The sequence below is a fragment of the Phyllobates terribilis genome, unplaced genomic scaffold, assembly GCF_046119375.1.
Source record: "Phyllobates terribilis strain yellow unplaced genomic scaffold, ASM4611937v1 Scaffold_8__6_contigs__length_399053987, whole genome shotgun sequence".
Taxonomy (NCBI): domain Eukaryota; kingdom Metazoa; phylum Chordata; class Amphibia; order Anura; family Dendrobatidae; genus Phyllobates; species Phyllobates terribilis.
Genome location: NW_027362768.1, coordinates 322,108,060 through 322,121,006, shown reverse-complemented (window position 1 = coordinate 322,121,006; position 12,947 = coordinate 322,108,060). Strand labels below are relative to the sequence as shown.

The 12,947-nt window shown below is 42.0% G+C and overlaps 1 protein-coding gene across 3 annotated transcripts in view; it reads left to right on the top strand.

The window, feature by feature from the left end:
* The window catches only part of ARHGEF3 (Rho guanine nucleotide exchange factor 3), a 362,873-nt gene that overhangs the window by 328,523 nt on the left and 21,403 nt on the right, over nucleotides 1-12,947 (top strand). For all 3 annotated transcript variants that reach the window (XM_073644608.1, XM_073644609.1, XM_073644610.1), the window contains one exon: nucleotides 6,417-6,524. In XM_073644608.1, the coding sequence (XP_073500709.1) occupies nucleotides 6,417-6,524 (108 nt within the window). The remainder of the gene's footprint in view (nucleotides 1-6,416; nucleotides 6,525-12,947) is intronic.

Here is a 12,947-nt window from a genome sequence, read left to right as displayed (position 1 = left end):
TGGATCAGGCACTAATATCCTTGCCACAATATTCAATATTACAACCAAGTAGTGAAAGAGTGGAGGAATCTGACCTTCGATAATTTTGCAATAAATTGCAAAAAAAAAGGAATACTGTTCTCTAGAATAATACAGAATATGAAAAACTTTGAGCTTTTTTCTTTCTTTCCTGATAGAACGCCACCCCTGCTAAGAGGCTGAGTTTGGTAGTGCACTTCAGCTTTATTAATTTGAAAAGTAAGCTGCAATACCAGGCTCAGCCATTAAACGAGAGTGGTGCAGTTTCATGAGGAAGGAACAATCCCTTTATTCCTAATCTCAGACACCCCCTTAAACTCTTGTTGCATTCAGCTTTTGGCTGTATAATCCTACAAACAGATCACAGCTACTTAAGAAATATATTCTGCAACTGTTTAGCGCAGGGGTGGGGAACTTTTTTTCTGCCAAGGGCCATTTGGATATTTATACCATCCTTCGGGGGCCGTATAAATTGTGCTCTTACTCTGCCCACAAAGTAAGTCTTGACGCTGGCACTGGTGTCAGGACGTTTCATTGCACGCGCCTCAGCGTACAGCAGTGAGCACTGTGTGCACATAAAGCAAGAAGAAATTAAAAGGCCGGTGGCCATCAAAACACAGATGCCGGCCCAAGCACTGTGATCCCCAAGTATCTGCCCCGGGGGTCAGAGAAAAGGTCATCGCGGGCCGTAAATGGCCCGCAAATCTGAGGTTCCCAATCCCCTCCCAGGTCTACGGGATGAATAAAGCCAGTTGTCTGCAACTCCTGGTGAAATTATATCTGCCAGTGTACCTTGATACTTGCATGCAACTGAACACATTAAACATGGCTGATTTTTTTCCATACGTTCATGGTCTGCCACCAGTCAACTAACACAGTTCTTTAATGTGTTTGGTGTTTCAGGTGGCCATATGTCTGCAGAGCAAAGTTGACTGATTTTGGCAAGATTTATTGATCATTAAATTTGTATAGGGGCGTCCTGACTCTTCTTCGACAAATGGTGTTTATATTTAAGCGCCTGACGCTTTATTTTCAGAGCATATAAGAGGTATCTGGCAATGAATTAAGGTGCATTTATACTGCAAGAGAATTGTGAACGCGCATTGTTAAAAACTCTGGTTTCATGATTATATTGCCGTGCAAACAGGCTGCAGATCACCCAATTAACAGGCAAAATGCTCGTTCATTAGGTGAAATCATCTTATATGGAGCATAAGAAGAAATCATCTGTCTCGGCGGTACATTGTCCTGTGTAAACTGGACTCGCACCGCCGAGAACTATGGCAGTCTATGCGCATCGTTTGCTTTGGTCTGTCTGTGTAAACAGGCTTTCAAACGACCGCCGATTGGTAAAATTTTACCGATCGGCAATTGTATTGTGCCCTCAGTTGGTCTATGTAAAGAGACCCTTACTCTCCTCCTTATTAAAAACCCATGGGGCCAATCTCATCCTTGTTGTCTTCCACCGTACATAGGAACGTTTGGCTGAGTGCTCCTGTGTTTTCCATGCAAGAGACGCTGCAGCAGCTTATTTCCCTTCTAAACAAAAGGAAGGGCTGCTGAAATTGAACTCCTTTGTCATCCTCTGTCGGGGAAAAGTCGGGACCCACCCACACGCATTAGATGATCGGCCGATCCAACAGGAATCAGTGGGCTCAGACAACCAGGGCTGTGGAGTCTGAGTCCATTTTGGTGGAGTCGGTATAAAATGGAGCAACTCCGCCTCCTAAAATATATAATAAATTGGGTACAATAGTTCAATGCAGTTTGTGGGGAATATTTTTTCATAAGAATTTGGGAAAGTTATGAAATGTCCTATAAATGTCTGTCCTATTCCTGATCTAAGGGTCTAGACTTTTAGATGAGATGAATCTGTGCTACAGTAAATTTATCACTTAAACATGAGCCATGTATGAGGGAGTCGGAGTCGGTATTGGAGTCGTAGTCATGGAAATTGAGGAGTCGGAGGTTTGGCTTACTGACTCCACAGCCCTGCAGACAACTTTTATTTAATGTGTATGGAGCCTCTATAGTTTTACCACCAATAAAAAAATTTTTTAACAAAACTAAACATTTCCAGTGAGGAGAGATAACATATCACACATGGAAGTTTGACTTTCTTTATTCTTGATAACCCAAACGTTCACCAATCTCTACTGTTTGTGAAGCATCCTTGTTCATGTTTCCATTTCTGGGTTCAGGCAATCATTATCTATATTTACTAATCGAGCTAGAAGGCAGAGACTATTAATGCACAAAGTAAAAATCTAAGAAATGAGAAGAAAGGATAAACCTGAGAAAGGGCAAATAAGGCGGTCGTTATCCCAACGTGACATCTGCTGAACGTCCCAGGTTACAGCAGCACCAGATGTCTTTACTCTGATCATTGCCTCCATTCACAGATCTTCTTCTCAGCTGGAAGCAAATCCTAAATCTTTTCATTCAGAGCAAGGTAAAAAAGGGACACAAGTGACTCAAGCGACTTTATTACTCTCGTGAAACTACAATCCCAGCATGCTGAAATTGGGATTTATAGAACGGCTGGAGATCTGTAGGTTTCACATACCAGTCGTTACAGAAATCATCTTCAACTTGTGGCTGTCGCCAACTACAATTCTGACCATGCCCTAATATCTGATGACTGTGAGAGCATGCTGGGACATGTAGTTTCAGATCAACGAGAGACCTGTATGTTCAGAATCAGAATGTTTAGACAGGCTGACTGCAGTGTAGACTGTCATTGTTCTCGACAGCACATGTGCTGTTTACACCCCTTGATGTGCTGCCGAGAAATGTAATTTTTAAGCAAGCTTAAAAATTATTTTATTCGACTCAAGAGAACTTGGCTTGTTCGACAGATGATTGGCAGCCTGTTTACATGGCATGATTAGGAGGCACCCTTATATATACCGTATACATTTTATCACCTGCCAAATCTTCATGTACCTTAGAAGCTAAATCTTCTCCAGATGTGATTACCACCGTCACGTTTGCACAGCATGATGGTCTTTTGTCTTGCTGTTTGCATACACATGGCCACACAATGCACATGGAGCACACAGAATACAAATCCTGACTTGTTTAGAGACTACCCCAGCTTTCCTTGGTGATACCGGTTCAGGTGTCTGCAATACATTAACAGCTGCTTTGTACCTAATCTGGCTTGTTTGCTGAGCTAATTTGCTTCTTTGTAACTCTGACAAGTTCTTCGGTTTGACATCCTGTTTATAAACAGTCTATCAAACAAAACCAGCGTCCAGAAGAATCCACCATCAAAATATAGCGAGCAGGGGAACAACTATAGGCCGCCGTGTAGGTGACAGGCAAAAGAGATCAGAGAATCCCCCCCCCCAAAAAAATATCTATAGATGACTCTCACAATTTTATATCCAATTATATGATAACTGTTTTTTTAAATTATAAATTACCTGTACATAATTATATAAATTAATAAATATTTGTTGAATAATTCAAGTGTAGGCCCTCTACGTGGTGCATCCGTGAGAGTCTACATTGTCTCTGGGGGAGAATATCTCTGTAACAAGGATAGAGTTTACCGTAGTTATTTAAGAAAGGTAACATTCCTTTCTACAAAAGCGGAGGTATAGTATAGGGCAATAGAAATCTATGGACACCTTATGTGTTGTGTGAATCCCAATCCCCATATGCCAACTAGAGGCAAAAAGTTAGTGCATGCCGTACAAAACATAGCCTGTGCAGCTTCTCTAAGAACTCTCTTGGGTTTTTTTTTTTGTCTTCTTTTCATATATACTGTTATCTGTTGTTGTTTCTTTCTTCCGGCGTTTCTACCACTGATGCCAGGATCATTCCCGGTCCTCACTTGTGCCAAACTGGTTCTAGAGCTGGATGCAGCATTATTTTAACCCGGCTACAAATAATGGACCAATGTGCAAAGTGCACAACTTTACCATCAGTTTTGTCCATCTCAAGCATAAAACAACTTGCCAGATACAACTGATAAATGGAAATCCAGTCATAGAGGAGCCGATATGATTTATAGGTTGGCGCTACATTACCTGCTGATTGGAAGTTGAAAGTGATTTCGACAAGTCTGCATTTACACTGGCCTACCCGCGGCTTTGAACAACCACCGATCGGCTACGTAGAAGCTGATCGGCATTTCGCTTAATTGCCTGTTTAGACAGGCCGACCGCACTTACATAAGCATAGAACGATCATCAAATGATCATTCTGTGCATAGAATATCATTGTTCTTGGCAACACATGTACTGGTTACATGAAAATCATTTCATCCGTCAAACAAGCATTTCAGTTGTTCGTCGGCAGCCTGTTTAGACCGGCTGATTATCGGGAAACGATCAGTCCTAGGATAATCGGCCCATCTAAATGCTCCCCAACATAGATCTGTATCATGTGCACCCAATTGCCTCCAATTCCCTTTATTTTGTGACCTTAAGTGTTTTTCTGTACTATGGGTGTAGTATCAATCTGACAATTCGATAAATCTCTTCATTATGTTCTGAATACAGGGAAGGAAGATAGGAGTCAGTCTACATAATTAGGATTGTCTCCTCCTGATTTATTCCCGTCTTTTCAGGTCCCCGTAGACCTTACAAAGCTAAGAGACAATGACCAGCGATCTATCTTTATAAAGTACATGAACAGTCTGGGGTACACATATCACTGGACAATTGACGGAGAGGGCTTTGACGTGACTAATGTCCTATTGTTAGGGCATTGACTAGGGCAACCCAAGTCTTTCAAAAGAGGAAATATCAGAACAAACTTTGTGGTCCTTTGAAGATAACATGCCGTCTGCCTCAGACGGACACAATAGGGTCTGAGATGTGGGACTACATTCTTTTGAGGACCCAGGCAAAAGACTGCTGCATGGAGTCGGGATGAGATACAGGAACTTCCTGTACAATTGACCGAAAATCAAACATTTTGTTTGTGTTTTGAATGTACAAGGAACTTGTGTTTTCTTCTCGTGCATTTCCTTCATTGCACATTCCCAGTTCATTGTTGTCTTACAGCAATAGAACGTGGATATGATGGTCATCCCAGACAAGATACCAGAGTCCACTCTGAATTTATTGCAGATTTTGCTTGTTGCATCTTTCTATATTGGTTCTGTATAATTTTTTTCATTGTTGTACTTAGTCACTCTCCATTTTTGGAGAGTGTATTTGCTGGCCATACACGATATGGGCAGCAAATACACGATTTAGCTGTCAGCCGATTGTTTGTCAGACATCTTTATTTTCCAACTCTCCCATATACTTGAGTGCTTGGCTCCACCAAGCATTCATATGTTCATCTTGGAGAGAGGAGAAAGCCGCTGCCAGACACTTGGCTTATCTCCCCTGAAAACAAAAGGATCAAGCGCTGAAATTCCTAATTCTCAATCCTTCTCTCCCCCAACATAATTGGTCGGAGAAGAGTCGGGAGGAAACCATACACATCATATGTCCAAAGGAACATTAACGACAGGTCCTTTATAAACCTGTCAAATCAAGGGGAGTATAGACTTAGGACCCTCATACACATTAGGCTAATGTCGCCAGGGTCGGTTGACGGTCTAAGATGCATGGGGGCACCAGCCAACTGATGGCTGGGAGAAATGTCAATCGTGTATGTCCGATTTCCTGGAGATAAGGCGCCAGCCAACGTATCATTCGGCAGCTTTCTTCTAGAGAACACAGGATCGCTCGACCGAGCGAGGTCTCCTGTGTATGGGACACAGGAAATGGCTGTCAGCCGAATGATCGGCTGAAGCATCGTTCGATCGACAGCCATCTAATGTGTATGGTCAGCTTTATGGGTAAAGGGTGACCTATTATGGATCTGTACACCAGAGATGTGAACTTCTAGTTTTCTTGGCCCTCGATGAAGTTTTATCTCACAGTGTGCTGATACTGCTATTTGCTTGTGAGCATCAGGTTTTGGTTTCCATTTCCCATGGGATGGTGCTGAATACACTAAAATAATAAATGATTTCTTGCAATTACCTTACCCCCCCCCCTACCCAACCACCACCTTTTTTCTTTTCTTCCCTCTGGTCTTGCATCACCATTGTCACTTAGTCTCCCTTCCTTGGTCAGTGAAACAATGCATATACACAGGGTTGGACTGGCCCACCAGAGAGCCGGAGAATCCTCCGGTGGGCCCTGGCTTCTCCTTCAGGAGAGTTCATAGTGTAAACCTTGCAGCTGGTGGGCCCAATGTTCTTCAGTCTGACACTGTATATACACATCCTTGTTAATGATGAACGTACAGATTGGCCGCTTGGCAATTGTGTCATTTTGCTTTTACTAATATCACTTATATTATTTATATTGTCTGTGTTGAGTCCAGAAATTTTGTTCACATTTAATGGGGTCAGTAATGTGTTGCTTTCTTTGCTTTCTTCATAGGAGCCAAGTACCAAACGGGTCAAACCACTTTCAAGGGTCACATCACTTGCGAATCTCATTCCCCCGGTGCGTGCAACTCCTCTGAAGCGATTCAGCCAGTCACTGCAGGTAAGTGAGTTTTGCTGTGTGCATCTTCTGTGCTATATGACGTCTTTACCTGTAGTCTATGTATGTAACCCTAGTGTTCCTCCAGCATCCTAGCGTACCAATACAGTTATAACGAACCTGTCAGCGCATTTTTTCATGCTATGGTTGTCTCATCATAAAAATAATACCTTTTTATAGAGATCCAATGTGCCAGTCATCAGAAATCATGGCAGAAACCACATGCAAATAAGGGTGGAAATGCACTTGGGGAGTCACAAAACACTTGGAAGAATGTCTCCATTTCGGATTTCTGCAAAAAAAGCAATCCTTTTTGTATTGGAGGACAAGCATCTGTCCAGCCATGCGACTACTACCGTACATAAAAACATGCTGACAAGTTCCCTTTCTGATAGCTTTAGGTTGAGCACTTGTAGACTCAAACATGCACAGCTAAGAGGGAAACACCTCTGTCAGCAGTTTATCTCCCGCTGGGACCAAGGATCGGGCATGTTGAATTCCAGCATGCCCGATCCTTCTTTCCCCACCAACAGATGTCTAGTGACCCCTATACACATTAGATGGTCATCAGATCCTGCCAAAATCGATGGGTTCAGCTGACATTTTGCTAATGTGTATGGGCACCTGAAAACATAAGTGTTTAGCATGCTCTTCTTATCATAATGCTAATGGACAACCATTTTAGGGAAGGAAGGGGGGTCTGGTAGATCAGCATTAAATTTATCAAAATGATCATTAAAGAGATAATGGTTATTAGGATAGGTGTGACACTAAGTCACTACTCATGGGCAAGCAGTGAGTAGTCAGGTGGTCCAAGGTCAAATACCAGGAGGGCTCATAGTACAGATGGGCAAGACAATGGCGTGGTCAGGTAACAGTCGGGGGTCAAATTCCAGGAGGGTACATCAAGACAAGGGAATATAACAAATGGATAGTCAGAGGCAAAGTTAGATACCTGAAGTCAGAGAGCGTCAAAAGCAGAAGGGATAATCCACACGAATAGTCACAACAAATCCGAGGTCCGCAACAAGATCAAAAAGTCAGGCACAGAGCGAGCACACACATCTAAGTAAGCAAAGCTAAAACCGACACTGACTGCAAACAGCAAGCCAGCTAAATAGCTTGCAAATAATTAAAGACTGGAGGCACCTGGGGAAATCCCCACAGGCTAGACCAGATTGAGCTCTAAATAAAAATGCTCACGGCCCAGCATGCCTCAGGATCAAATTGGATGACTGGACTGTCACTCAAAGCGTCCCTAGGCCACAGTCAGATATGAAACCATGACAATAGGCATCAATGCGGACATCAACCTCAATGACCTCCCCAATCAGCACAACGTAGGGGCAACGGCACTTACACTGTAACATCTGTATATGGGATGCAGAAACATCTTTGCCATAGGCGGTCTGTCTATTTGTCCAGCATGGTGTTCTTAATGATTTTAGATTATCGAAATTTAGAATTGGCCTGCTTTTTTTTTCCGAGATATATTGTAATTGTATATGTAGCAAACACTGAATAAATTGAAAAGTATCCATAGTGGAGTTTTCTGTAATGTTCACTGGAATATATATATGACATAAGTGCGATGCTAGAACAACGCCCTTTAAATGGTAGAATATTTTGTATTATTTGGAAACTTAAAAGAAGAAATGAGCATAAGCTGCATATTAAAAGCTGTAAACATAAAAAATTGTATCCCTCTTATTTTGGGATTAAAACTTTGCCTCAAGTTCTAACGAGTTAAAGAAGTGAGACGTAAGTTTACTCTGCATTTAAACTCATAAGATCTCTTCTTATATTGAGATTTCATGAAATAACCTAAGCGGCGAGAGCTTGTGATCTGTCAGTATCTGCTCGGATGCAGCTGTGGAGTCAATGGCCTTTTGTAGGAGAAGGACTAGTTCTCCAGACACTGCACTATAGTACAGCTGTGACATACTACGTGTTGTGTACACACAGGGACCCTTCTGTCTCCCATATGGTTGTGGGATATATACAATGGCGGCCTTTATAGACAGGCTGCAAGTTACTGAAGTTGCTTTGGCTTCTCATCCAGAAAGCCGCATATAGCGTGACTGGAACAGAAAATAGTGTACAGTCACTGGTCTGGAAAGATCCCACCTTGGCAGCCAACAGCCTCCTTGTATAACGTCGGGGGACAGACGTGTAATACTTTGCAGAAGCTCGCCGGTGCTGAAGAGGTCAAAGAAAATATGTCTTAGGTCTAAAAGAAAGGCTTTTTATTAGTTACAGTTGTGAGCACCAATGTGGAAAGTAAATTATGTTTTGGCTAAACTTTTCTCAGAGGCCCGAGCTTTACTTTTGTGGCTTAAACAGCTGTTTCCCTCCTGTAAATGTTCTCATTATTTTACCGTAGGTTCGTCGACGTTTTAAAGAAAAAGTCACAGAATTAGAAACTATCAAAACAGAATGATCCATAGGATACAGTTACTTAAGGACAGAGACCTTTAGAGTAGGAGGAAAGAAGTAACCGAGACCTATAATAACCTAAACAAGACTGCGGCCAACGAATGTCGACAAAGCCAGAATAATAAAGACAAGCATAAATAATATAGTGGAAAAATGTATGAAATCCTCCTTCTAGAGATTCTGCCGACCGTCCAAGTTTGAGCTCCAGGTGTCCATTAATTCCACTTTATGTATCGGCAATTGGAAAAAAAAAGTTAATATATTCGAAGTCTGAGATGGTGGCTTGTATAAGGTCCAAAAGACTAGTGATGGTTTATTATTAGTGATGAGCCCAAGTGCTCGTTACTTCAGTTTGCCGCGGGTGCTCGAGTGAGATGTTCAAGACCCCGCGGCCGCATGTTTTGGCTGAGTCACAAAACATGTGGGGATTGCCTGACAAACACTGGAAATCTAACTATCGAACAGCTGCGAAACATACGGCAGCGGGGACTCGAACAAGTTACTCGACACCCGCGATACTCGGTGCATACCCGAGCACCCTCGGCAAACTCGAGTAACGAGCACTTGCGCTCATCACTATTAATCATAAAGACATTTCTAAGGGCATGGAAAGGATTCCCTCTATGAGCCAGATTGAGTGGCTGTTCAGCTCCTTCTATGACGGGCCCAGCCCAATGATGTATTTTATGGTGGGCCATCCATTTAAATGACTTTTCGCCTGCAGCTTGTGAATTGTATGGCTTCTGCACAAAAGTTCCCTCGTCATCAGCTTATTGCTGGGGGGGTTTCAGCTTCTGGCTGTGTTTAGAGAAGTGATTGTCTTCCCCTAAAATAAAAGGAGTTTTTTTGATTTCCCATTAATTATAATAAAAGCATTTGGGACATTTTTAGAATCTGCAGGACATTAAGGGAAAGAACATGTTAAACACAAGTAGAGAAATCAAGATAGCTGGGATAGCAAAAGACATCTTGTGACAGTGTGGCGTTCAGAAAATATTATCCTTGCCCTTTTAAAAGCTCCATGGGGAACATAAAAGTTTGTTTGCACCTTCGCACGGGTGTAATTTAACATGACTGATGACAGTCATCGTCTGGTAGAAAGTCAGCCGTGTTTACAGTTATCGTCACTGGTCCATCACTAGTTTCATCACTAGTCCACGAATGATTCTTCCGCAAAAAAACAACATTCCGCATTGTTCCCAGAAGGATCAGTCGTCATTAAAGATGTCAGCTTGAACGACTGTACTGGTGAATACGGACTATAATGTGTATCACTTCTGCAGAGACATCGTTCACAAGAGAATTTTTCCTTCAGTGCTTGTTCATCCTTTAAACAACTTCTGTTGGATGTGGACGGCCACCTTAGTAGTTTTTACGGTTGCAGATGGATACCTTGTAGAGCCTATTGGTGGAGACATCTACATTGTACACAGGGTAGAGCTGATCAGTGCTGTATCCAAGAGAGCCTGAATATCTAAACCCGTTCAGATGGTAAAACAAACAAAGTTGGTTAATACTTTAAGAATATCAGACGGCCATTCATGATTCATCTGTCCAAGTTGTCGTTTTGGAAGCCATAAATTGAAATGACCGACCACTGCTGAGATCTGTGGTGAGCGTCTATTGAAGGGATGAAGATAAATGACCCTTCAACCAAAGCCCCCCGAAAACATCTGATTAACTTGTCATCTGTCACGATCATTCATGTGTTATAAAATGGTCTACATGGGCCATTTCGTCCTTCCAAAATGTCGACTGCGGCCACTTTAAGACAGAAAGTGAAATTAAGGCTTGGAAAGTTGCTGATGACAAAAAGTCACCAGACAGAGACCACAGTAGCCGTGACAAAGAAATAATTCTGTGCTCGTTTCAGATGTGCATTTCATAAGATGCAAATATCCCATTCAGAATACAATAGGATTCTGTATGAGGAGATGATTTACAGTCTGGCCCCGTCAAGCTATACGTATTAATTATAATTCTGCAACACAATGACATCACTTAGTGGTGACCCCCTTTACCCCATATATTTCATGAAGTTGCCTTGTGTATGCATAGTATATATGGCTATATGTATACGTTTTTGTAGTTAAAATAGGATGACAGAGCACAGACTGGCCACTTTGTTTCAGATTTAGATCTTTAAAGTGGATCTGTTAACAGGTTTTTGCCATGTAATCTGAGAGCAACATGATGTAGGGACAGAGACCCTGATTCCAGTGATGCATCGCTTAGTTTCAGATTTAGATCTTTAAAGGGGATCTGTTAACAGGTTTTTGCCATGTGAGAGCAGCATGATGTAGGGACAGAGACCCTGATTCCAGTGATGTGTCACTTAGCTTACTGGGTGCAGCAGTTGTGATACAATCACACTTTTCTCTGCTGCAGATCTAGCAGTGCTCGGAATGCTGAGCTCTGTATAACCCCGTCCACACCACTGATTCAAAAAGGGGACAAAAACTGAACTTGGAAATTATAGGCCAGTAAGCTTAACCTCTACTGTGGGTAAAATCCTGGAGGGTTTCCTAAGAGATGCTATAATAGAGTATCTGAAGAAGAATAACCTCATGACCCAATATCAACATGGGTTTACGAGGGACCGTTCCTGTCAGACTAATCAGATCAGTTTTTATGAGGAGGCAAGTTCCCGACTGGACCAAGGAAATGCAGTGGATGTTGTGTATATGGACTTTTCAAAAGCTTTCGATACGGTTCCACACAAAAGGTTGATACATAAAATGAGAACAATGGGGATAGGGGAAAATATATGTATGTTTGTTAAGAACTGGCTCAGTGATAGGAAACAAAGAGTGGTTATTAATGGAGCACACTCAGACTGGGTCTCAGTTAACAGTGGGGGTACCACAGGGGTCAGTATTGGGCCCCCTTCTTTTTAACATATTTATTAATGACCTTGTAGGGGGCATACAGAGTAGTATTTCAGTATTTGCAGATGACACTAAATTCTGCAGGGTAATCAATACAGAGGAGGACAATTTTATATTACAGGAGGATATATGTAAACTAGAAGCTTGGGCTAATAAATGGCAAATGAGCTTTAATGGGGATACATGTAAGGTAATGCACTTGGGCAGAGGAAATAAAATGTATAATCATATGCTTAATTGTAAAACACTGGGCAAAACTGTAACTGAAAAAGACCTGGGTGTATTGGTGGACGACAAGCTCACGTTTAGTTGCCGAGAGTCAGGCAGCTGCTGCAAAGGCAAATAAAATAATGGGATGCATTAAAAGAGGCAGAGATGCTCATGAGGAGAACATAATTTTACCTCTATACAAGTCATTAGTGCGACCACACTTAGAATACTTTGTACAGTTCTGGTCTCCGGTGTATAAGAAAGACATAGCTGAACTAGAGCGGGTGCAGAGAAGAGCGACCAAGGTTATTAGAGGACTGGGGGGTCTGCAATACCAAGACAGGTTATTACACTTGGGGTTATTTACTGTGGGAAAAAGAAGGCTTAGGGGTGATCTTATTACTATGTACAAGTATATGAGGGGACAGTACAAAGACCTTTCTACTGATCTTTTTACTCTGAGGCCTGAGACAGGGACAAGGGGGCATCTTCTACGTCTGGAGGAAAGAAGGTTTAATCATAATCACAGACGGGGATTCTTTACTGTAAGAGCAGTGAGACTATGGAACTCTCTGCCGCATGATGTTGTAATGAGTGATTCACTACTAACATTTAAGAAGGGCCTGGATGCCTTTCTGGAAAAGTATAATATTACAGGTGATAAATACTAGATTCATTGATAGGGCGTTGATCCAGGGAACTAGTCTGATTGTCGTATTGAGTCGGGAAGGATTTTTTTTCCCCAATGTGGAGCTTAGTGTTTGCCACATGTTTTTTTTTGCCTTCCTCTGGATCAACATGTTAGGCTATGTGTTGAACTAGATGGACTTAGTTTTTTTTAAGGTTGAAGGAAGACTATGTTACTATGATTGGCTGCTTTCTGTGTACCAGT